The 24,612-nt window shown below is 39.7% G+C and overlaps 1 protein-coding gene across 5 annotated transcripts in view; it reads left to right on the forward strand.

The window, feature by feature from the left end:
• The first annotated feature begins 312 nt into the window (after window positions 1-312).
• Window positions 313-24,612, forward strand: part of SENP2 (SUMO specific peptidase 2) — a 44,049-nt gene continuing 19,749 nt past the window's right edge. Inside the window, exons 1-12 of one of the 5 annotated variants that reach the window (XM_079921840.1) lie at window positions 313-387; window positions 1,075-1,117; window positions 4,780-4,835; window positions 8,309-8,442; window positions 9,093-9,159; window positions 11,269-11,359; window positions 14,603-14,771; window positions 16,881-16,984; window positions 18,672-18,766; window positions 19,344-19,395; window positions 21,877-21,940; window positions 23,713-23,889. In XM_079921840.1, the coding sequence (XP_079777966.1) occupies window positions 8,392-8,442; window positions 9,093-9,159; window positions 11,269-11,359; window positions 14,603-14,771; window positions 16,881-16,984; window positions 18,672-18,766; window positions 19,344-19,395; window positions 21,877-21,940; window positions 23,713-23,889 (870 nt within the window). In that variant the 5' untranslated portion in view covers window positions 313-387; window positions 1,075-1,117; window positions 4,780-4,835; window positions 8,309-8,391. Of the gene's footprint in view, window positions 388-1,074; window positions 1,118-2,218; window positions 2,573-4,779; window positions 4,836-6,464; window positions 6,955-8,308; window positions 8,443-9,092; window positions 9,160-11,268; window positions 11,360-14,602; window positions 14,772-16,880; window positions 16,985-18,671; window positions 18,767-19,343; window positions 19,396-21,876; window positions 21,941-23,712; window positions 23,890-24,612 lie in introns of those variants that run through there. The other 4 variants (XM_079921839.1, XM_079921843.1, XM_079921842.1 and 1 more) reach the window with 4 other exon arrangements.

The following is a 24,612-nucleotide window of genomic DNA, read 5'->3' on the forward strand; positions in this document are numbered from 1 at the left end:
CGGTACATGGGTGCAAGTTATCCAAACCAAGGGCAGAAATCTCAGCATCCTTGTTACTACGTGTGATTTTGGGATTCTCCTCTGGGCCTCCAGTGAAGAGTTCCTGAGTCTGGGAATGGCTCCGTCAGTACTGGATTTGGGGTTAAGGATAATCCCACTCCTTGGTCGGTGGATGGGCAGTGGTCCACGCCTCTACTGTGGACGACAGGACATCGAAGGCACCAACTGGCAGACAAGACGCAGGCAGAAGCGACTGTAAGGCTGAATCCCCTTTCTTTCTCCATTTCAGAGCGTGACTAGAGAACTAGGAGAACACAGAGGTGGTGTATGTGCGCAGAGGGGCTGGCAGAGTTAGTTTGCTGATGAGGTCCAGAGATTCGGACTGAGGTTTGTAATCCCAAAGCCCTCCCACTTTTCATGGCGGGTGACCTGTTTCAGTATTGGGTATGTGAGGGTGCTCTTAATGAGTCCGGAAAAGAAAAAAAAATTGTGTTGTGGTGTCGTAGTAGTCTGTTCTGAGACTTGATGCCAAAGTTTCTTAAATCTTGGTGGCCAGAACCTGGGAGAAGCTGCTCTTCTAACTAAAGCAGCTTGCAGTTTTCTGATTTATGTTTTAATGAAGACCACTGTTTTGTTTTGGAGAATTCCTTCCCAATACTTGAGTGGTCTTCTTGGTTTGGCAAAAGCAAAGACTTACTTCTATAGTGGAATGGGCAGTTGGGACACAGCTGAACTGCCCTGCATAATAATGCCAATGGTAATCTTTTAAGTTAACTTGTGAGTCCAGCCTGAAACGGGTAGATGCAAATGTGGAAGGGAAATTATCTTCTGTTGGTGACATGTAGAAGTTGTTGAGAAGAGTGGAGAGATGACCTTGAGGGGCCCAGAATCCTTTTGGGAGGCAATGGGCTATAGATGCTGTACTTGTAATAGCCACTTCTGAATCTTCTCAGCTTTATATTAATAATTCTCCTATTATTCCCAAACTATCTGTAACAGCCAGGTGTTAGCTAAATTTTAGGGAATTGAGGGAGGAGCCCATGTTCACACTTAGGATTTGCTTCTACCCTCTAGGACCTGCCCCCATCCCCCCAGGCCAGTGCGGTGGTAGCCACAGGTGGGTAGCTGTTTCTTCTGGGGCTCTAGTGGGTGGCTTGCTGCAGAAAGAATCTAGGAAGAATGTCTATTGAGCAAATGATGAGGCTTACTGGGGAGTGCCTGTGTTGAAGTTCAAGCAAATCTAGAAGTCTGACCTTAATTGAATCACAGATTAAGGATCAAGTGCATTCAGGGATGGATTCGTGGGGCATAAAAACATTTCAGGATTCCCAGGAGTATTGGGCCAGGGGAGTGGATTTTCCTTTAGTAAGAGGGAGGGTCCTTTTCTGTTGTTGATAATTAACCTGAAGTAGGACCTCTAGATAAGAGAGGGAGAATAATTAGCAGCACTCCCTGCCGGCTCGGGGTGGGGGTGGGGGGACTAGTAGCTACTAGTAGGCCACAGGTAGCTTTTCATCCTTAAGTTTCTGTGAAGCCTTCCTTTAGTTGTGCCCTTTCCTTAACTTCCCTAGCCGACGGTTTTCCTTTCTCTGGCTCCTACTGCACTTTCTACCCACCTTTATCACAGCAGCCAATTATCTTTTAAAAAATTTAATTGAAGTATAGTTTACTTACAGCCAATTATCTTGTAATTTGTAATCATGTTTCTGCCGACGGACTTCAAGGGCGAGGGACTGTGGCGCTGTTACAGACTGTGGTTCAAATTCCAGCTGTGCCACTAGCTAGCTTTTTGACAATTACTTAACCGCTCTATGCCTGGATTTCCTTATTAAAAATGGGCACAAGGCTCCGCATCGCCTGCGGTTGCTGGGAGAAATGAAGGTGACTGCGTGTAAAATACCAGACATAAAGTATGTGAAAAGTAAAGGGCGCCTAGCAGGGTAAACGTTTGTTAATTAACCTGACTAACCTTTATTTGGTGCACTCAAACATTTACTGATCACCTACTGTGTTTCAGCGCTGGGAGGAGAACCGGGTGGAGAACCCTCTCCCGGGTGGAGAACCCTCACGTGCGGCCCGAGAGCCTTGTCCCGCGGGCAGTCTCAGGACTGGCTCCGCCGAAGAGAGAACCCCGCCCACAGCCCTTGCGATCTCGTTAGCGATTGGGCCGGGACCATCCCGCGGGCATTCTGGTTGCTAGGCTCGGGAGGTGGGGACCTAGGTTGCGCCTGCGCAGGTTGAGGGCGAAGATGCTTTCCGGTCGGGCGGGAGGAGGTGACGTGAGAAGCGGTGGCAAGCGGAGGCGTCCTGTAGCTCAGGTGACGTTGTATCTGTGGGCCCTAGGACTGCGTCACAAGTCGGCGACTGAGCTTTGGCGTTGGTGGCCGAGGCAGCGAAGGCGGCAGCGGCGGCGACAGCTCTGGGGTTTGCGTCTCGGGGTGTGTCGGCCGCCGCTGCTGCTTGGGCCTGGTATGTACAAATGGCTGGTTAGAATTCTCGGCACCATTTTCCGTTTCTGTGATCGGCCGGTGCCTCCTGCCCGGGCCCTCCTGAAGAGGCGGCGCTCGAACAGGTGAGAGGAGAGGGGCCCGAGCGCCGGCCTGGCTGTTCCCCTCCCCCACCCCGGGCTCGGCCGGCATAGCGCTGATCCGGGCCTGGCAGGCAGGCCCCGCTCGGCAGAAACAGGTAGCTGGGCGGAGGCGGTAGAGGTGCGTGTCGCGGATGCCCTGGTGACGTAGTAGCTCCTCCGCGCTGTGCAGATGCGAATCCTGATGATGGAAGGAGCTACTGGTCGGTGATGGTTAGGATCTCTCTTGTCAGAGTCCAGGCTGGTTGCTGTCAACAAATGGGGCTGTATCATATTTTGCTGCTCTTAGGTTGAAAACTGAAAATTGAAGGAATACTGTCTTTGTGTGGCTCCTGTTTACAAGGCACACTCCCAAGTGTCATCTGTGCGCAATAAGTGCAGTTAAGTGAGACTCACAGCTTGCCCAGAGCCCTTTCGATTACACTTACTGTTCTCTTAGCACCAAGAGACAGCAGCTGTCTTGTTTTGAAACAACTGTCCAACTGTGTGTGTGTGTGTGTGTGTATGTGTGTGTGTGTGTGTGTGTGTTTTGCTGGGGAGGGAGAGTGATTCTGTGCTTTAGAATTAGTGTATGAGAAAAAAAAAGTAGGTACTTCATTCCTTTAAAAAGATCACTAGTCTGTACTCTAAAATTCAGTTAAAATTTTTGGGAAACTAAAAGTTGTTCTCAGCATTTACCTGTTGGTTTGTCCCATTTCATAGTGTCTACCCCCTTCCCTAAGAATTAATCTAGAGAATAAAGTACCATACCAATTCTATACATAACCTCCCAACTTTTCACAGCTTTTTTTTTTTTTGCGGTACGCGGGCCTCTCACCGTTGTGGCCTCTCCCGTTGCGGAGCACAGGCTCCGGACGCGCAGGCTCAGCGGCCATGGCTCACGGGCCCAGCCGCTCCGCGGCATGTGGGATCTTCCCGGACCAGGGCACGAACCCGCGTCCCCTGCATCGGCAGGCGGACTCTCAACCACTGCGCCACCAGGGAAGCCCAACCTCCCAACTTTTAATGATCAAGTGTTAATTTCATTTTTTTTATTAAGCCTCAAGATCATTGGAGGATGGTTTCTTGGAGCTTGAGAAAACAAGATGATTACTTAATGTATGAGTCTGAGAATTCAGATCATTGATGAATTGGCTGTGAGCTAAATTCCATCATGTGTTCCAGAGAGGGCAAGGTTTTAACGTATTCTTTCTACCTTTCTGTAGGGTTGATATAAGGATCATTTGACAACAAGTTGTAAAGTACCTAGAATGATGCTTAGGGTATATAAGGGTAGTGTTTGTATATTCTGACCCAAGGGCCTTGTGCAGAGGCTGGTGTGTGATAGGCACTTGGTACATATTTATTGAATAAGGAAATGTGAATTTCCTCTCCCCTGTCCTTTATTTTTACTGCGAATCTCTGCTGGTCAGGGAAATAGTGGCCTGTAGGTCAAACTCCTGGTCTTTACCACATCCTTTATCTAAAACAACTCTTTTAAATGTAAGCCATTTTTCAGTCCAGATGAAGATAGGAAGTCTTGTTGGGATGTTTAAAGTTATGAACTGAATGGTATTCTCCTGGGATTTATTCTGTTCATTTTTTTTGTAAATATGATCATTCATAATCATCTTTAGAAGGATGATTATACCATGAACTTTTAACATTCTTGAGGTATAGGTCCAAAAATTTCCTGAATTTCCAAATTCTTTGTTATCACTGTAATATAGTTTCCATGATAAAAATGAGGTTAAATATAACACCTTTTTCTGGCTGAGAACTATCTTTTGAGGCTTCTTGTATTGTCTACTTCTATCTGAAGTAGAAAGTGACTTTTTTTGGGGAGGGTGTCATCTTGCAAAAGGATATTATTTGTTCTTAAATCATTTCTGGCGAGAAAAGGAATAGCATGGTCCTAAGCTTTTACCTATATTCATTTACTAGTTAAGTGATTTCTGACCAGTTTCCTGTTTGTACTTTAGCCAGACTACAGATTATTATATAATAGGGAGTTTTGGATCTCATATAGTTGAAACCATAGTGTTACATCCTCAAATGATAAAGGCCTACTTATAGCATAAACGTTAGTTGGATCTCATTTTATGACAAAGTGAATGGAAGGAGGTGTGTTGCACGAACAGTAAGCCTACTTGTAGGAGTGCATATGTGTGTATATGAATATATGCATATATATCTCTTTTCTCTTTTTTCAGCACTCTGCTTTCTACAGTGGACACTGATGAAATACCAGCCAAAAGACCGAGATTAGGTATTAAATATTAATTTTAAAAGTTAGTTTTTTAAATAAGAAAAGTTTATGTGTGGACAAAATTCAAAAGATAAAAAGTACATACAGTGAAAAGTAAGTCTCTTTCCTGTCCCTCTTCTACTCAGTTATCTTCACTAGAGGTAACCAGTGTTAGCAGAGACGTAAGTATCTTTCCAGATAAATAAGCCTGTATGTTGAAAGTGCATTTCACATTTTCAAATCTTCCTATAAAGAAAAGGTGCTTTTTAAATTTGGGGGAGAAAACACTGTAAAAACTACTTCAAACTGAGTCGTCTAGTTCAGATAGCTGAGTGAACCACTGTAATCTGTTGCCTCAAATTGTTTACTTCCCTATATCTGAAGGGCTAGGCATTGCTTGGTAGAAGAGAATAAAACTAGATTAGAGTAAAGGGAAAAGGCACAGTGGAATACTATAGTAATATTTTCCTCTTTCTCAAAAATGCATGTGAATTTGAATCTACCTCCGGATGAGGTAGAGTGGACATGTCTGTGTTAAGACTTCATTTAAATCCAATGAGTGCTTATTGAGCCTGTCTTACTGTTGAGCAATGTGTTCTGTTCCACAGGAAATACAAAAATGAGTATGACAGGGTCTCTGTTTTTAAGGACCTTAAAGTTGTAGGGGGTGTATGATTATATAGTGGGGGGTTTTAAGACAAGTACTTAAATAATACTAATGTCTATGAGGATATGATAAGTGATATAAGAAAGGTAGTAACAAAATACTGTCCAATTTTCTTCTGGTTAAGAGTCTCAGTAGGGCTTCCCTGGTGGCGCAGTGGTTGGGGGTCTGCCTGCCGATGCAGGGGACACGGGTTCGCGACCCGGTCCGGGAGGATCCTGCATGCCGCGGAGTGGCTGGGCCCGTGAGCCGTGGCCACTGAGCCTGCGCGTCTGGAGCCTGTGCTCCGCAACGGGAGAGGCCGCAGCAGTGAGAGGCCCGCGTACCACACACAAAAAAAAGAGTCTCAGTAAATATTTGATGAAGGATCTAATATGTGAAATGAGTCTTGAAGGATAGATAGGGTATCGACAGAGAGCAATAGGAAGGAAAAGCATTCTAGGCAGAGGGAACAGTATGGGAAATTGTGTAATTCAGGAAATAGCAAATAGAACTTAGTGAAAAAGTTGACCAAAGAGAGAGTTCAAAATACAGAGGGACTTTGAATGCCAGGAATTTATACTGAATTCATTAGGACAGTATTTCCCAAAGCACAGGATAGATACCAATTCAAGAAATAAATGATTTTAGGAGATACAACATTCATAGCATTAAGTATCATCTGAATTATGTTATAAACTAAAAATGTTGTATCCTTTTCAGTTATTTTAAATTTCTGATTATTTTAAGCAGAAAACATGTTGATTTAATGCTAGTATGTATTTAAAACTTGTCTAATACATGCTAATCTTCCCTTTTTTAACAGGCCCAGCTAGAACTTAATATTGTTGTTTTCATTTCTTCATAAGGCAAATAAGGTTGCTTTACATCAACAGTAGTAATATAAAGTTACCTTTCACAAATACATTTGTTTAGCAAAAAAAAGTGAGTCAATTTTATAGAAAAATATAAATAAACAGCTGTATGTGGTTAAACACAGAAAGCAAAAAACTTTGATGGTGGTATTAGAGAAGGTTCCTGAAATAATTCTGGTATGTTAAGGTTCTCTCCGTCTATGATTTCCATGAAATATATATTAAGATTTTCTGACTAGAAACTATAGAAGGGAACCTAAGCCAAGGGGGAAGCAGTGGGTACCAGAGATAATACTTCTGGTAGAGTTTGTAGAGGTCTCTAGCAGTGCTGGCCAATAGAACTCTCTGAGATGATGGCTATTGAGCACCTGAAGTGGGGCTGTGCAACTGAGGAACTGAATTTAATTTTAATTAAATTTAAACTTAGGTAACTACCTGTGGATACTGGCTCCTATATTGGACAGTATGAGTCTGTTGGCTGCTTTGGAGACAAAAAAAGGAAGAGTGAAAAGAAGAAGCAGCTTAGAATTGCAGACTCATGATCTTACAGATGAAAGGGATCTGAAGCGATCTACTTAGTCTCAGCAAAATAAGATGGTCTTATCTTCATTTTACAGATGAGGTGGGCCTTCCTGCCTGCTTTTTTCTTTTAATCAATGAGCTCTTTTGACATAATTTTGGGGCATACTCAGATTTTGACAAAACTTATGGGAAAATAAATATCACAATACTTTTTGTGCGCACTTATGTTATTACGCATTTATGTTATTACGAGTACTTCCTGCCGTTTGGAGTCTGGATGCCAATCTGGATGATAAGCACCAATCCCTAAAGTTCTTTTTCTCCCATTTATAGCACAGTAGAATGTAAGTGATATCCCTCAACATTATTAGAGGGATAACCTGGAATTCTCTCCAGTTCCTAAAATGAGAAACAAGGCATTTGCAAATTTTGGTACTTCTAACTATAGTGACAGATTACTTCAAATTGGATTCTCCTTTATGCATCTTGCACATCTTTCTTGTTGTTTAAGTTATTCCCCTATCTTCCTGGAAAGTATTTTATATCTTATATGTTCTGGAGTGCTTGATGTTTAAAAGCCACCATTGCACTTTCAGGGTATTTTTCTCTAAAGCAGAATATGGTTAAGATGATGACCCTTTTATCTCAAACTAGTGCTTTAGAAAACCTTAATTAGGAAATAGAAAGGAAATTGTAGAAAACAAATCAGCAGTGTAGGAAGTGAGAAGTGCGTAGTGTGATAAAAGGAGGAAGTGGGGAAAGCATTGAAATCTACCCCTCCCCCTTATTTATTTGCTTACTTATTTTGTAATCTTTATTTTTGGTGGCAGGGAGGGGTGAGTCTGAGATCTTCCAACACATCTTCTCTAGTAGAGGCATAGCTTTGTTTCCTCCTTAGACGTTTAGGAGCCACATATCTTATACTTCACTAACTTCCATCCTGGATATAGCCAAGGTAGTAAGTAGTTGTTTAGGACAGCTATATTGTTAACCTGCCTGAGAAGTAAGGACAAACCAGTGAGTAAATGGTAATGCTTCCTAGAATTCTGCCATACCTAGTAACTATATGTTCCAGGTTGTCTAAGTTATGCCCTTATGTCTTTGGAAAAGATTTATTTTACAGTATATATTTTGGGGAACTCATTGCTTAAAAGCTGTCATTTCAGGACTTTTTTTTGTGAATCAGTATGTGATTTGCTAAAAGGATGGTTTCATGCTTTTGTAACCTCCTAGATATTTTACTAAAAAAAACCCTAAAATGCTAATGCTGGAGTTACAGTTATTCAGATATGAGAAAAATTATTTTTACAGGTACCTTTTTCTCTCAATGGTTGAAGATAGGACTTCTAATAAAAATTGAGAGAGGCCTTTTCTAAGATATAATTTTTTTTTTTTTTTTGCTAAAAGTTTAAGTACTCTATATATGTATATGTAATCTATATTACACTTCCTAGGTTGCTTTATTCACCAAGTGAAAAACAGTCTCTACAATGCTGCCAGCTTATTTGGATTCCCATTCCAGCTGACCACAAAGCCCATGGTGACTTCTGCTTGTAATGGAACACGGAATGTTGTCCCTTCAGGAGAGGTCAGTGGGGATAAGGCTTCACTGGGGCTACTGGTCTTTGTACTTAACCATTAAAGTTAAATTTTAGAAATATTCTCTTTTTAGGAATTAATATGTAGAATGACTTCTTTCCGAAATGTTCATGTCTTAATTAGCCTTGATATAGAGATCAAAAAAATGAAAGATTAAGAAATTGCACATTTAAAAAATATTTATAAGGAGCCTAATTACTAATACAGTTGACCTCTGAACAATGCTTGGGTTATGGGCCCCAACTCTCCACACAGTCAAAAACTCACGTAGTTGGCCCTCCAGATCCTTGGTTCTGCATATCTGAGGTTCTGCATCCGTGGATTCCCAACCAGTAATCATGTAGTACACTAGTATTTACTGTTGAAAAAAATCCGCATTTAATTGGATCCACAGAGGTCAGACCCTTGTTGTTCAAGAGTCAACTCTACATCTGGTTTTCTTGTTTAAGTATGTGTAAAGAATCTGGAATTGTTACTTTTTACATCATTTTGTGAGTTTTCACAAATTAAACCTTTGGTCTTATTGATGAAGTTTCTGTGAGGTAACTAAATCATCACCAATAGAGTGATTTTTTTTTCATATTAAGACTTATTTAAATTCTAAGAGTGAATACAGAGATGATTCTTTTTGATTTTAAGGTATTTTCGAACTCTTCATCTTCTGAACTGACAGATTCCGGATCCTGGAACAACATGCTGAAACTGGGTGAGGTGGTCCAGAACATTTCTGCTTCCCTACCTCCTCCTGCCTGTGTTCTCTGAGTTTTGGGAATGTGAAAGGAAAACACTGATTTGGCTTCAGATGAGAACACAGATATATTCTCCCTACCATTCTAAAAAGCAAATAGCTTTCCTTTAGTATTGTCTTTGAATTTACTGTTATGTTTCCTGTTTGCTTTATCGGTGTCTTTAATGTGACTTAGATCAGGGTTTATTTATTAAAAAGAAAAAAAAAAAAGTGTTACCTGAGAGCTTACTCTGTCAGACACTGTGCTAAGTTATCAGGAATAACAAAATAATAAAACCTTTAGTAGCAAAATAACAAAACAAAATAATAGAATAATAAAACCTTTAATAACAAAATAGCAAAATAACAACATAATAAAATAACAAACTCATAAAACCCTGCCTTTGAGGGACATCATCTGATGGGGGAGCAACCTTAGGTTCCCAGTTCTCATGGTTTTGTGGATTAGGAACCTCTATATCATCCTTAGACCCCGAAATTGAATTGTAATTATTATATATACTATATAAAATGCTCTGGTGGGGAAAAATAGGAAGAAGCCAGAGTCCTGAAAATGATTGTGATCTCTGCCACACAGATAAGCTTGTAAAGTTTGAGAGGAAGGGGGAAAAAGAGCTTTTAGAGAAGTTGTGGGTTCAGAAAATTGACATATAGAGAGGATGGTAGATTTATCTTGTGCCTGAAGTACCAGCACTATATTTCTGTGGGTTTGTGTAGCCTAGTCAGAGAAGCATGGGTATTCCTAGGGCAGATTTCTTATATAAAGAAATCCACAATCTCAAATCGGAAATGCTTGGAGATATGTTTGGGAATTCCACATTTTTTAGTTGTTTATTGAATATTATTTAAAAAACCCCAACAGGGGCTTCCCTGGTGGCGCAGTGGTTGGGAGTCCGCCTGCCAATGCAGGGGACACGGGTTTGTGCCCCGGTCTGGGAAGGTCCCACATGCCATGGAGCGGCTGGGCCTGTGAGCCGTGGCTGCTGAGCCTGCACGTCCGGAGCCTGTGCTCTGCAGCGAGAGAGGCCACAGCAGTGAGGGGCCCGCGTACAGCAAAAAAAAAAAAAAAAAAAAAAAAAACCCCAACAGGATTGAACATTGATTCAAGTCAGGTTTTACAAACAAATGAATGCAGGTCAGTTCATGTTTTGCTGCTACTGACTTAAGAAAAAACTTTGAGCTTTAGACCTCTTTGCATTTTGGAGTCCTCAGGGACTCCAAACCCCTGTAGTAGCTCCAGCAGATAATGTGGCTGACGAAAATTTTGTTACCCTTTTTTGAGGTATAGTAACCATCTCACAGGTAGGTATTAGAAGCTTCCAGGGAAATGTAGTAACAAAGCAGATTTTCATTTAAAAATACTTCTGTTTTCTTGAGAAGAAGAAACAGTTTGAAAAATTTACTCAATTTGATTAGATTACAGAGTTTATAATCATTGAGTTCTTCATGCCTTTTGTTGGCCCCAGCAAGCAAAACTAGTAAAGCTTTCCTGTGAATTGTTACTACTTACCTGAGAGCAAAGACAGACTAAGCTTTTCCTTTAACTTTTACAAAATGTGTGCTAGAAAGTAATAGAATTTGAAAAAAATAAGATATTTAGTTCTACAGTATAGACTGCTCACAGATTTTCTTTTTTTTAAATTTAATTTATTTGTGGCTGCGTTGGGTCTTTGTTGCTGCAAGCAGGCTTTCTCTAGTTGCGGCGAGTGGGGGCTATTCTTTGTTGTGCTGTGTGGGCTTCTCATTTTGGTGGCTGTTCTTGTTGCAGAGCATGGGCTCTAGGTGCGTGGGCTTCAGTAGTTGTGGCATGAGGCCTCAGTAGTTGTGGCTCACGGGCTCTAGAGCGTAGGCTCTGTAGTTGTGGCACACGGGCTTAGCTGCTCCACAGCATGTGGGATCTTCCCGGACCAGGGCTCCAACCTGTGTCCCCTCCATTGGCAGATGGATTCTTAACCACTGTGCCACCAGGGAAGTCCAGATTTTCTTTTCTAATGCAGACTGTTCACAGGTTTTTTTGTGTGTGTTTTTTGTTTTTCTTTTACAATTACAAATGGTTTTCAAAAATAGGTAATAAATCTCCTAATGGAATAAGTGACTATCCAAAGATCAGAGTGACAGTAACTCGAGATCAGCCACGCAGAGTCCTGCCTTCCTTTGGGTAAGTGTTAAGTTCTGCCTTTCTGTAAATGGAAACTTAGTAATTTTTAGGTCCTCACTCTTGCTAGGCATTCTTACTTTTATTCTATTATGTAATCTTGTTAAGTAACTACTCTGAGGTTAGTAACTTGCCAAATATCATACAGCTGGTGAGAGACGTACTCAAGTGTGTGTTACTTTTTCTATCATATGCCTATATATCATATGCCTATATAATCTGATTTTGAAAACCTTTAATTTTTAAAATTATTTTTAATTTTTATTTTTTTGGCCTCACCATGTGGCTTGCGGGATCTTAGTTCCCCGACCAGGGGTTGAACCCAGGCCCTCGACAGTGAAAGCACTGGACTGCCAGGGAATGCCCTTTAAAACCTTTTAAAAAAGAATTGTCACTCACTTCTAAACTTTTTTTTGAAGTATAATATGCATTCAGAACAGTGCAGAAATCATGTATACAATGAACTGTTATTATTTTATTAGTAATTTTCTTCTCTCTGTGTTCCCACTTTCTGGAACTTCTGTTGCTTGGATATTGGACCCTATGGATTGATCTAATTTAATTTTTGTATATATTCTCTTTTGTTTTTGTCCTTACCCTTTTTTTAAAAAATTCTTCTACCACTGAGATAAACATATATGTATACTTTTGTGGGTTTTTTTGGCTTCATAGTTTTTAAGTTGTAAGCATCCTCCCACTTCCTATTCCCCATGGCTTTTTCTTTCTCCAACCATCGAATTCTTATTATAGAGATACAATATCTTTTCTTATCTCTCTAAAGCTGTTAATTATTTTAAAATTTCTTCTCCTCCTTGCTTTGTCTGCTTCCTTTGAGTTACTCTTCCCCCTTCGGTTTATTTTGGTTTTATCTTTCTTATGAGTTCTTATTCAAATACCTGGTAATCCTTGGCTGTCCACTCATGTTTGAAAATGAGACACTAACTATAAAAAGTAAGGCTCCCTGGAGGTGGCTAAATGGCTGATTGTAGGATTAGGAGAGATAAAGTAAAAAATGATTGTGGAACGTCCTGTGCCAGCAATTAAAGGAGCCCTAAAAACCTGGGGACATTATCAACATGACACAGGAGGAAACTTGAAGGGGCTTTCACTGGCCAGTTGGGGACAATTTAAGCATCAGATGAATAAAGACAAGAATACACATGTTAATAAATAAATACATAGTGTGGGAGGAAAAGGTCTTTATAGTAGAATGCCAGCTAGTAAGTGTAGAGGGAATGATGGAATTAGAAAATCACCATCTTTTAACTGTCTCAGTAATAACTGATATATACAGGAATTGTCAGTTGAGCTAAAACTAGTAAGTAAAAGTTTGATGAAGTATGGAATATTTACATAAACTCAGAATTTTTCCCCACAAATGACTTACTAATTATAAAGGGAAAAATAGTAACTTCAGAGTGGAGAAACCTGCCTGACGCCACCTTAACCAAAGGATCAAAGTTTAAATCACCCAGAGTGGGCAAACTCACATCCTGGCCTCCAGATACATTGCACTGAACAGGACATCATCACCTAATGTAGTATTTCTGAAAAGATCAATAATCTGAATGTAATTATGAGAAAACTGGTTAAGCTGAAACTAAGGTTAATTCTACAATCAGGCTTATACTCTTCATTTTACTCTTCATTCATACTCCTCTTTAACCTGTGATTATTTAGAAGGGTAGAATTATATTGTTTAATTTCCAGATACTTGGGGGTTTCCAGATATCTTTCTGTTACTGATTTCTAGTTTAATTTCATTATGGTCAGAGAATATACTTAGTACGATTTCAGTCCTTTTAAATTTGTTAACATTTGTTTATGTCCTAGAATATATTCAGTCTGGATATTCCATGTTTGTTGAAAAGAATGTGTATTCTGCTATTGTTGGGTGGAGTGTTCTGTAAATATCTTATTAATAGTTTGCTGATAATGTTTTACAGATCTTACTGATTTTCTGTCTACTTTTTTATTGATTGATGAGTATAGAGTGTTGATGTTTCCTACTGTAATTGTGGACTTGACTATTTCTCTCATCCAGTTATGTCAGTTTTTGCTTCATGTACAGTATTTTGAAACTCTGTAGGTGAATACATTTGACCTAGATTCACCAGTTGTTATCATTTTTCCAGTTTGCTTCATCATTCTCTGTTATATGTACATAATATTTTTTTCTGAATCATTTGAGAGTAAGTCTTAGACTCATGCCCCTTTAATCATAAGTACTTGAGTGTGTTTATTTCTCAGAATGAGGACATTCACTTACATAATCACAGATTACCAAAATCAGAAAATTTAACATTGATATAGTACTATTATATAATCTTATTTAAATTTCTCTATTATAGAGATTCTTTTTTTCTGGCCCACAATTCAGGGCAGGATCATGTATTACATTTAATTTTCATGTCTCTTTGATCTCCTTTAATCTGGAACAACGCCTCAGCCTCTCTTTGTCTGTAATAGCATGAATATTTTTAAAGAGTACAAAGCATTGCTTTTGTAGAATCCCTTAATTTTGTCTGATGTTTACTCATGATTTATTTTAGATTATGCAAATTTTTTGGTAAAAATACTGCATATGTGATGTGTCCTTTCTTAAACCTCACATCAAGAGAGGTATGATGTCAGTTTGTTCCATTATCGGTAATGGCAAGAGAGGCAGGCTCTATCAACCAGCAACAGTGACTAGGTGAGGGCTTCATGGCTTCGCATTCTTTAGCATTTATTAATTTAGTATTCATTAATTTAGTATTCAGCAGATACTGATTGAGTGCCTTTTGGCTTAGATCATGTACCAGGATACGGTGGTGGAACGATGAAATCTCTGTTTTCATGGACTTTAAAGTTTAGTGTGGGATGCAGTCCCACAGTGGCACCAATAATTAATCAATCACACCAATAGTTAATTTCAATGGTGCCAAATGACTAAAGGAAAAGTGTAGTACCAGAGGAGGGTATGTTGTGTAATAGCGAGCTAAGCCAGGGTTGGAGTTGGAAAATTGGGCATGAGGAAAAAGGCAAAGGCTTTCATGTGGAAGCCCTGGTGACTGGGAATAGACATTCCATAGCAGAATTCTGGGGTGCCCTCTGCTCTAGAGATCTAATTTTTGTGAATGGTGGTTGTCTGATTTGCCAGGAGCAAGCTTAACCTGAGACAGCTTAATCACAGGATTGTCTGGAGCTTAAATTCCAGCAATTGAAGCCGTTTGGGAATAACTTTTTCTTTTTTTTTCCTCTCAGTTTTACTTTGAGCTCAGAAGCCTATAATAGAAGACCAGGTGGCCGTCGCCATAGCAAAGGCAATCTGGAGAGTTCCTTAACGTGGAAGCCTCAGGAACAGGTTGTAACAGAGATGATTTCTGAAGAGGGTGGCAAGGGTCTGAGGCGTCCCCGTTGTACTGTGGAGGAGGTAAGCCCTTTTAGCCTGATCTCTTTTAAAAGCAATTTTAGGAATTTGGGTGGGGTGGGGATAAATAGTATATGTTCTGTGGTACAAAATACAAAAGGTATAAATGGGTGTACAGGGACTGTAAATTTCCCAGTCTCCCTTCTATATCTGGCCCCTATTTGACTCCAATGCTTATATGTATTCTTCTGTATATATGTAGTCAATTTTCAGGTAAAGGAAAGAAAAAGGAATCATATTAGGAAAAGGTACAATTATAGATTCTTTCTCTTTGGGTGCCTGAATTATTCTAACTTGTTTCTTGTATAAGCTGTAATAACTGTGACTAAGTAAGGGAAGTAAATGGTGTACATGTCTGCTTTTTCCTTCCATTTTTAGGGCACCTAGCATGATGTCTTCATCAACAATCTTCCCTTCCCTCTTGAAGTCTTCACTTATTCCAGGAGAATTTAGAACTATTCCTGTCTCTGGCATTTCCCCCGGACCATCACCTATTGCAATTTGCTAGATGGTTTTCTGAGCCACTTGGCTTAGTTCATCAAAGAAATGTTTATTTGGGTCCCAGGTGCTCTGCCAGTTTTCAGCAATTCAGAATTGAATAAAATATGGTCCCTGTTCTCTAGGAGCTTATACATTAATTGTTGTAATCAGCAAGCAAGTAGGCAGAGAAAGGAATGGACTGCAGCCCTGGAGGGGATTTTAAGCAGAGGTATTAAAGTAGGCTTCAGTACCTCCTAGATAAGAAATAAGGGATGGGACTGAGCAGATATGTATGGGGTATACACAGGCCATATTCTAGAAACATTAGAAGGTAGTATTAGCAAGGACATACTTACTGGTTAAGTGTGATATAAGGTTAGATGGAAGAGCCTGAGTCCCAGATTTCAATCTTGGATAAATATGTGTCACTGACCAGGATACCCTATGTGTTTAGGGGAAGGTGATGACTTCAGTTATGTACATTGTTTAAAGTGCCTGTGAAACACGCAAGAAGACCTGTCCCGTAGACTTTTGGATATATGGGAGTTTTGAGAAGAAGGCAAGCTTAGGGACACATTGCTGAATCTTCTGCATATTGGTGTTAGATAAATCAAGGGAGCTGAAGAGATTATTCAGGGAGAGTATGTACTGTGAGAAAAGGTAATGGGCAGAACCATCGACATTTACAGGGAGGCAGAAGAAATAATCTTCAGTGGAGACTGAGAAGATAAGAAGAAGTTAGGAGAGGGGCTTCCCTGGTGGTCCAGTAGTAAAGAATCCGCCTTCCAATGCAGGGGATGCAGGTTCGATCCCTGGTTGGGGAACTAAGAACCCACATCCTGCGGGGCAACTAAACCCATGCACCACAACTACTGAGCTTTTGCGCCTCAATGGGAGCACCTGTGTGCTACAAACTACAGAGTCCACGCGCCCTGGAGCCCACACGCCAGGGCTAGAGAGAAGCTTGCGTGCCGCAACAAAAGATCCCATGTGCCTCATCAAAGATCTCGCGTGCCACAACTAAGATCCGACACAGCTAAAAAAATAAAGAAAATAAATAAATATTAAAAAAAAAAAAAGAAATCAGGAAAGTGTATTGTCCAGGAAGGCAAGGCGAGGTTAGCAGGGTGAGATGCTGGAGAGAGAGGTCAATTGACAGAAGAGCTGAAAATGTGTCCATTGGATCTGGCCATAGAGGGTCGTTAGTGACTTTGGTAAGACCAGTTCTGTTTCGGAAGCTGAATGTTCTGAATATGCAAGTGGATTATTTCTGCTGAGTTTTTTGTGGTTTACCCAGTTTCACTGTCAAAAACTCAGATGCTATCAAGGTCTAGCAGATAATGTAAATGAGTGAAATGGGCTGGAGTGAATAGGTGACCAAAGGGAATAAATAGTCTTACATAGCTCCAGATTGTTGATACAGTGTTTCAAAAGAGACCAGATGTTACTGGATTTTTCTTTTTAATTTATAAAGTTGGTAATTAAAGGAATTAAAAGAACACTAAAATACAAAAACACTGTGCTGGCGAATGAAACACATCTATGAGCTGCATTTGACCTCTTAGTCTTTGTTTATGATTTAATTATAGGTTTGATGTGCTGGTAGTTATCTAAATGCTTTCTTTTATTTAGGGTGTTCAAAAAGAGGAGAGAGAGAAATACCGAAGGTTATTGGAGCGACTTAAAGAAGGTGGTCATGGAAACACTGTTCCTCCTGTTACTTCAACTCATCATAGGTAAAGATGCGTTACCAAGATCAATGCTTTGCCAGACATCTTTTTCCTTATTTTTGGAGAAGGGATTGGTGGGAAGGGCTTTGTTGAAAAAAGAGATTAATATTGAGAGAGTGAGCCCTGTAATTTGTCTGTACTGATGGATTATATAGAACAGTGGTTTTACAAAATAGAATTTTCTGTTAGCTTTTGTTCAAGTGAACTCTTACATAAAACTCTGACACAGAAAAGTGGATTCACTGGTTGAAGTCAGGTTCCCAGGGAGCAGAGAGTTTTTTCAACCTCCCCAACACAAGTTTCTCATGACCTCTGTCTTCCTCTCTTTTTCCCCCTCATCTCCCCCGCTCTTCCCTCCCTTCATCTCCTCCCACCCAGCCCCCACCCCCACCCCTGCCACGTACACATAGTCTCTGAGGCATCCTAGTGGATGCATCTTAGCACAGTCGGAAATCTTCCACTCTAGAGACAAGATTAAACTCATCCCAGGTCATAAGAAGTTTTCCTTACAAGACTGCTTGTTAATTAACTGTGCTGAGTTGACCAAACAGATGAGAATGGCAGAAGGAATTGATGTCTGGGCTTTTATTTCCCTGTAAACAAGGGGACAAAAAATATGTGAGCTCAGGTTTGAGGTCTACTTGATAATTCTAACAAGCGGTGTGAGAATACACAGAGGGGAGTCCCAGAAATTATGTAACAGTAAGTTGAAGGTGAAGAAGTCACGAGACTATCTAGCTTGTTGAATGCAGAAATAACAAGAATTTTAACTTTGGGAATTTTCACTTTGGTTGTGAACTTTAAAAAGAAATTCAGGGACTTCCCTGGTGGCGTAGTGGTTAAGAATCTGCCTGCCAATGCAGGGAACATGGGTTCAAGCCCTGGTCCGGGAAGATCCCACATGCCGTGGAGCAACTAAGCCCGTGCGCCACAACTACTGAGCCTGTGCTCTAGAGTCCGTGAGCCACAACTACTGAGCCCTTGTGCCACAACTACTGAAGCCCGCGTGCCTAGAGCCTGTGCTCCGCAACAAGAGAAGCCACCGCAATGAGAAGCCCGTGCACTGCATTGAAGAGTAGCCCCTGCTCACTGCAACTAGAGAAAGCCCACGCCCAGCAACGAAAACCAAGCACAGCCAAAAAATAGATAAAGAAATTTATTTAAAAAGAAATTCAGTTTAGTCAATCAGAATGTTCATATTTTTTTCCATTTTGACTAGCCACTGTTGGAAGCAGCAGTATACTTCATGAACTATTGGTTTTGTCATGTCAGCAAAATCCTCAAACTATTTTGCTTATTATGTTTTTTTGGTTGTTGTTCTTTTTCTTCTTATGTTCTTTTAATGTGTTGTTTTGGGATCCATTTCAGTATATCGTTTAAAATTTTTCATCTTTTAACTTGGGTGTTATCATGCTGAGATTTTTTCAGTCAAGGTGGTGCTGGGGATGGAGAACATCCACTTTTATAATGGAGAAACTGGAGGTTAGGTAACTTGGCTGGAATATTAGAATCAGGATTAGACTCCTTTTATCCTAGTCCCAGATGATGCTATGTTGCACCCTTTCTCTTGTAATTTGACGTTTCTGGGTTATCAATAACTCCTGTTTGGAGAAGCTTACCAGAAAGAGATAATGAATACTTATAATAGATTTTCCTTTTGTATCTGATCTTCTTCACTTTTTGTGTTTCTAAGTTCTCAAAGAAGTCAGATGGACACATTAAAGACCAAAGGCTGGGGGCAAGAGCAAAGTCATGGAGTCAGAACAACTCAGTTTGTTCCAAAACAATGTGAGTTCCCAGATTTAGCTCTATCTTAATAGTCTTAATATATTGAACTTAGTTCAAGTGCATATAAAATTGAAAAATGACATACTAGTAAAAGATGGTGTACCAAACTTTAAAACATTATCAGACCCCAGGGCATTGATGGGATACTACCAGTACCAGTAGTTTATTAAAAATGCTATTTCAAAATAAAGCCAATTTATAAAATACCTCTTGATTATTATTCCTAGCTTCTATATCGTAGTGTATATTTTGTGAGCCTAACATTAATTTCTTTGTATTCCTTATATTAATTTCCTTGTATTTCTCCACTTGCTGTTCACTAAATGACACTAAATGATAGCTTACCAGATGAGCAGATATTAGTCAGTTTACACTAAAGATAATACTTAAAGGAGAAAGAGATTTATGCATTTTTAAGCAAATTAATTTGTATGGAGGCTAATGTCTTTAGAACCCATTTTAGCATTTCAGTGTAAATTAATATCTTGATACTTTGGAAACCGTAAATTGAAATTCCAGCTATATGATTGATTAATAAAGGAAATGCTTTTTTTTCTTTTTTTTATCATCCTCACAGATAGAGTTGTTGAAACAAGGGGACCTCTATGTTCAGTGAGAAGTGAAAAGAGGTACATGGTTCAGTTTATTCTAAGTTTTCTTTGACATATTATTTTCTTTCTTTTTTTTAACATCTTTATTGGGGTATAATTGCTTTACTATGGTGTGTTAGTTTCTGCTTTATAACAAAGTGAATCAGTTATACATATACATATGCTCCCATATCTCTTCCCTCTTGCGTCTCCCTCCCTCCCACCCTCCCTATCCCACCCCTCCGGGCGGTCACAAAGCACCAAGCTGATCTCCCTGTGCTATGCGGCTGCTTCCCACTAGCTATCTACCTTACATTTGGTAGTGTATATATGTCCATGCCTCTCTCTCGCTTTGTCACAGCTCACCCTTCCCCCTCCCCATATCCTCAAGTCCGTTCTCTAGTAGGTCTGTGTCTTTATTCCTGTCTTACCCCTAGGTTCTTCATGACATTTCTTTTTTCTTAAATTACATATATATGTGTTAGCATACGGTATTTGTCTCTCTCTTTCTGACTTACTTCACTCTGTATGACAGACTCTAGGTCTATCCACCTCATTACAAATAGCTCAATTTCGTTTCTTTTTATGGCTGAGTAATATTCCATTGTATATATGTGCCACATCTTTATCCATTCATCTGATGATGGACACTTAGGTTGTTTCCACCTCCGGGCTATTGTAAATAGAGCTGCAATGAACATTTTGGTACATGACTCTTTTTGAATTTTGGTTTTCTCGGTATATGCCCAGTAGTGGGTTTGCTGGGTCATATGGTAGTTCTATTTGTAGTTTTTTAAGGAACCTCCATACTGTTCTCCACAGTGGCTGTACCAATTCACATTCCCACCAGCAGTGCAAGAGTGTTCCCTTTTCTCCACACCCTCTCCAGCATTGTTTCTAGATTTTTTGATGATGGCCATTCTGATTGGTGTGAGATGATATCTCATTGTAGTTTTGATTTGCATTTCTCTAATGATTAATGATGTTGAGCATTCTTTCATGTGTTTGTTGGCAGTCTGTATATCTTCTTTGGAGAAATGTCTATTTAGGTCTTCTGCCCATTTTTGGATTGGGTTGTTTGTTTTTTTGTTATTGAGCTGCATGAGCTGCTTGTAAATTTTGGAAATAAATCCTTTGTCAGTTGCTTCATTTGCAAATATTTTCTCCCATTCTGAGGGTTGTCTTTTGGTCTTGTTTATGGTTTCCTTTGCTGTGCAAAAGCTTTTAAGTTTCATTAGGTCCCATTTGTTTATTTTTGTTTTTATTTCTATTTCTCTAGGAGGTGGGTCAAAAAGGATCTTGCTGTGATTTATGTCATAGAGTGTTCTGCCTATGTTTTCCTCTAAGAGTTTGATAGTGTCTGGCCTTACATTTAGGTCTTTAATCCATTTTGAGCTTATTTTTGTGTACGGTGTTAGGGAGTGATCTAATCTCATACTTTTATATGTACCTGTCCAGTTTCCCCAGCACCACTTATTGAAGAGGCTGTCCTTTCTCCACCGTACATTCCTGCCTCCTTTATCAAAGATGAGGTGACCATATGTGCGTGGGTTTATCTCTGGGCTTTCTATCCTGTTCCATTGATCTTTCTGTTTTTGTGCCAGTACCATACTGTCTTGATTACTGTAGCTTTGTAGTATAGTCTGAAGTCAGGGAGCCTGATTCCTCCAGCTCCATTTTTCGTACTCAGGATTGCTTTGGCTATTCGGGGTCTTTTGTGTTTCCATACAAATTGTGAAATTTTTTGTTCTAGTTCTGTGAAAAATGCCAGTGGTAGTTTGATAGGGACTGCACTGAATCTGTAGATTGCTTTGGGTAGTAGAGTCATTTTCACAATGTTGATTATTCCAATCCAAGAACATGGTATATCTCTCCATCTATTGACATATTATAAACTATATTTATGAGTAACCATGTCTGAGGAATTGTGAACTCTTCTCAGCTCTGGTAGCTGGTCAGCATATGTGGGTACATAGGTAGCTCTTGTGTCAGATGTCCACCCTAGCTTGGGAGGGTGCCCTTCTCCCCTAGGCATTAGAGGTTGGGAGGCATAGGTACTGCTTAGATAAGAGCGTGGGTGTAGTGGGCATCTCTGGTGGTCAGCATCTCTAGTATATGAACAGTGAAGGCAGTTCTGTGTGCCTTAGGATTTTGGATGTTGGTTCATTTATAGTAGAGTTTGGTAAACTATGGCCCATGGACCAAATCTGGTCCACCTGCCTGTTTTTGTAAGTAAAGTTTTATTGGACACAGTCATACTCACTCATTTACATACTACTTTTGGCCACTTTTAAACTACAATGCAAGTTGAGAAGATGTGACAAAAACCATAAGACCTGCAAAGCTAAGATATTTACTGTCTGATCCTTTTTAGAAAAATTTTGCTAACCTTTGGTTTAGAGGACTATATAAACTCAAGGCAATATTTGTTTACAATTATTAAATCTTCTTTCTGAAACTAGTTTAATATGTATCAGATTACAGTCATCCAGTCTGTAATCTCTCACTTTTTTTCCTCAGGTGTTCAAAGGGGAAACTTTCTGATACAGAGAAGACACTTGGAATCAGACTAGAAAATGAAGGTGTAAGTAGAAACCCTAGTTAAATTTTATGTCTTTTACTCTTTCACCTGACTTATGTTAAAATTTTGGGCCCATGAAAAATAAGATACGATATACGTTACTTTGATTTCTAATTCCGTTGTTTTCTTTGAAGAAGCAGCAGGCATTGAGGATACACACCTTTGGCTTTCTTCTGAGTTGCAAGATTTTTATCTCTGTGCTATCGCGACCTTTGTAAGAGAGACTAACTTGCCTCCATCCCAACCCTTATCTGTGTTGCCTGGCTTCTTTTGGAGAATTTTTTAAAACCATACATCTTTAGGGAAAATGGTTGTTCGGCACTTTTCAGATTCAAGATTTCATATTTATTTGAAAATATTACCAATCTTCTGCTTAATTGGATTTTACATTTTCTATATAAGTATCAGAATAAGAAGTGTCCCAATGATCTCCATAGCAATACCAACATTTTAAGTAATAGTGGCAAAGTGTTTACTAAGCACTCCACATCCAAAAGAATTATATTCCTAAACTAAATGCAAACTTGAAGTTTTAGATTATTTCATATTTTAGGTAATAGAAATACCAAAGTTTAGGGAACTGCTTTGTGTTAAGTATCAGTCTGATCAAGATTCTCTTTTCCCATTTGATATCTTCATAAGAACTAGTCTTAAGGCTAAGTCATAGTCTTAAGTCATGATCTTAAGTCCTAAGTCTTAGATTGTTCCCTTCTCTAATGTATTTGTTACCTGGCTAAAGACTACATCCTGCTTCTATCCTTGCTGAACCTGAAGGCATTGCGATCTGGGACCATGTGGAAGGGCCAGCAGCTACTGGTTTCCTAGGACCAGTATACCTGGCAGTTAGCTAGAGTAAAGAGCACTGGCTACGTGTGTTGAGAGTGTAGCTCTAGTCCAATGCTCTATTTCTTTTTTTTTTTTTTTGGTACACGGGCCTCTCATTGTTGTGGCCTCTCCCGTTGCGGAGCACAGGCTCCGGACACGCAGGCTCAGCAGCCATGGCTCATGGGCCCAGCCGCTCCGCGGCATGTGGGATCTTCCCGGACCGGGGCACGAACCCATGTCCCCTGCATCGGCAGGCGGACTCTCAACCACTGCTCCACCAGGGAAGCCCCCAATGCTCTATTTCTAAATAAATTTCCTAATTTTAGATAAATTTGCCTACCAGATGACTTAAGTTCAGTATTAACAGTTATGTAGAGTCATGATAAGGAAAGATTCTTATCAGAGTTTCTGGGATGCTGGCAAAATTCTGTTTATTGACCTGAATGGTGGTTACATAGGTGTTAATATTACAAGAATTAAGTGGCACATTAATGTTTTGTGCATTTTTCTATAATATATAATTACTTTTTTAAAAGGATGAAGTAGAACAAGTTTACTTGGTATAAGGATAGAAGTGGTTTATTTTGAGTGGTGGGATTATGGGTCATATTTTTTGCTTTTTTAAAGCTTTTCAAAATGTCTTTTAACTATATTATTTTTAATTGAAATAAGAAAACTGAAAATACTTTTCTTGCTACCTCCAGGGAAAACAAATGTTCTGCTTCATGGTTTATAACTGAGGTGTCCTGTTGTGAGCCTTAGGTCTTGAACCATTTTTGTTCCTTCTTCCAGGGACAGGCAGATATGCTTAATCTACTTTACTCATTTGGGGATTTACTAATTCTCTTTTCTTTCAAGATAATGGTGCTGTTTTATATTTCATGTGTTATGTATGTTTATACGTGCAAATATCAAACATGTCAGTAGAATATGGGAACTTTTTTGATCAGAGGAGGGGACTCCAGCTGGAACCTGACTTATCTGAAGAAGTGTCAGCCCGACTGCGCCTGGGCAGTGGAAGCAATGGCTTACTCAGGAGGAAGATGTCAATACTTGAGACAAAAGAAAAAAATTGCTCAAGCAAAGAGAGGGATAAAAGGACAGATGATCTTCTTGAACTTACAGAGGTATTGTTTCTTGTTTCTTGTGTTGATCAGAATAAGGGGCATGTTTTTAAATAACCTCAGTTATTTAAGACTTGAGTGAATGTTTTGTTTTGAAGAGTTTCTCCAGGCTAGGGAATGTATGTATGAAGGAAATCATGCCCAAGGGCTGGTCAGTCACTGGCTACACTGATCATTAGTGATCTGTGAAAGTGGCCTAAGGAATTAGATTAATTTCAGCAAATGCGAGTAGACAGGATTGTCACATATCTTGGAATATAATGGGTTCTTTGTAGATTCTTTTTCTAAACTTAAAATATTTTGAGTTACACTGTATGGGTTTGACATTAGGAAGGAGTTCATTGCAGTTCTTTTTTTTTTTTAAACATTTAATTTTATTTGTTTAGTTTTGGCCAAGATGCATGGCCTGTGGGATCCCAGTTCCCCAACCAGGGATCGAACCCAGGCCCAGGCAGTGAAAGCACCAAGTCCCAACCACTGGACTGCCAGGGAACTCCCCTTCATTGAGGTTTTTGTTAAGCGATTATGGTTCACTAAAATGTCCCTTTCAATGATACTGTATTTGAAACGTTTCTGTAAGTAAAAACTTATAGAAAACAAGGAAATGAAGGTAGTTAAAAATTCTCATTTTAAAGGTGAGCCCACATCTTGACTCCTCCATTGTTGTGGTAGTCAGTCCTATTCAGTGAATATTTATTGAGCACTTACTATATGTTGGACATGCAG

This window comes from Stenella coeruleoalba (genome assembly GCF_951394435.1).
Source record: "Stenella coeruleoalba genome assembly, chromosome: 5".
NCBI classification, from domain to species: domain Eukaryota; kingdom Metazoa; phylum Chordata; class Mammalia; order Artiodactyla; family Delphinidae; genus Stenella; species Stenella coeruleoalba.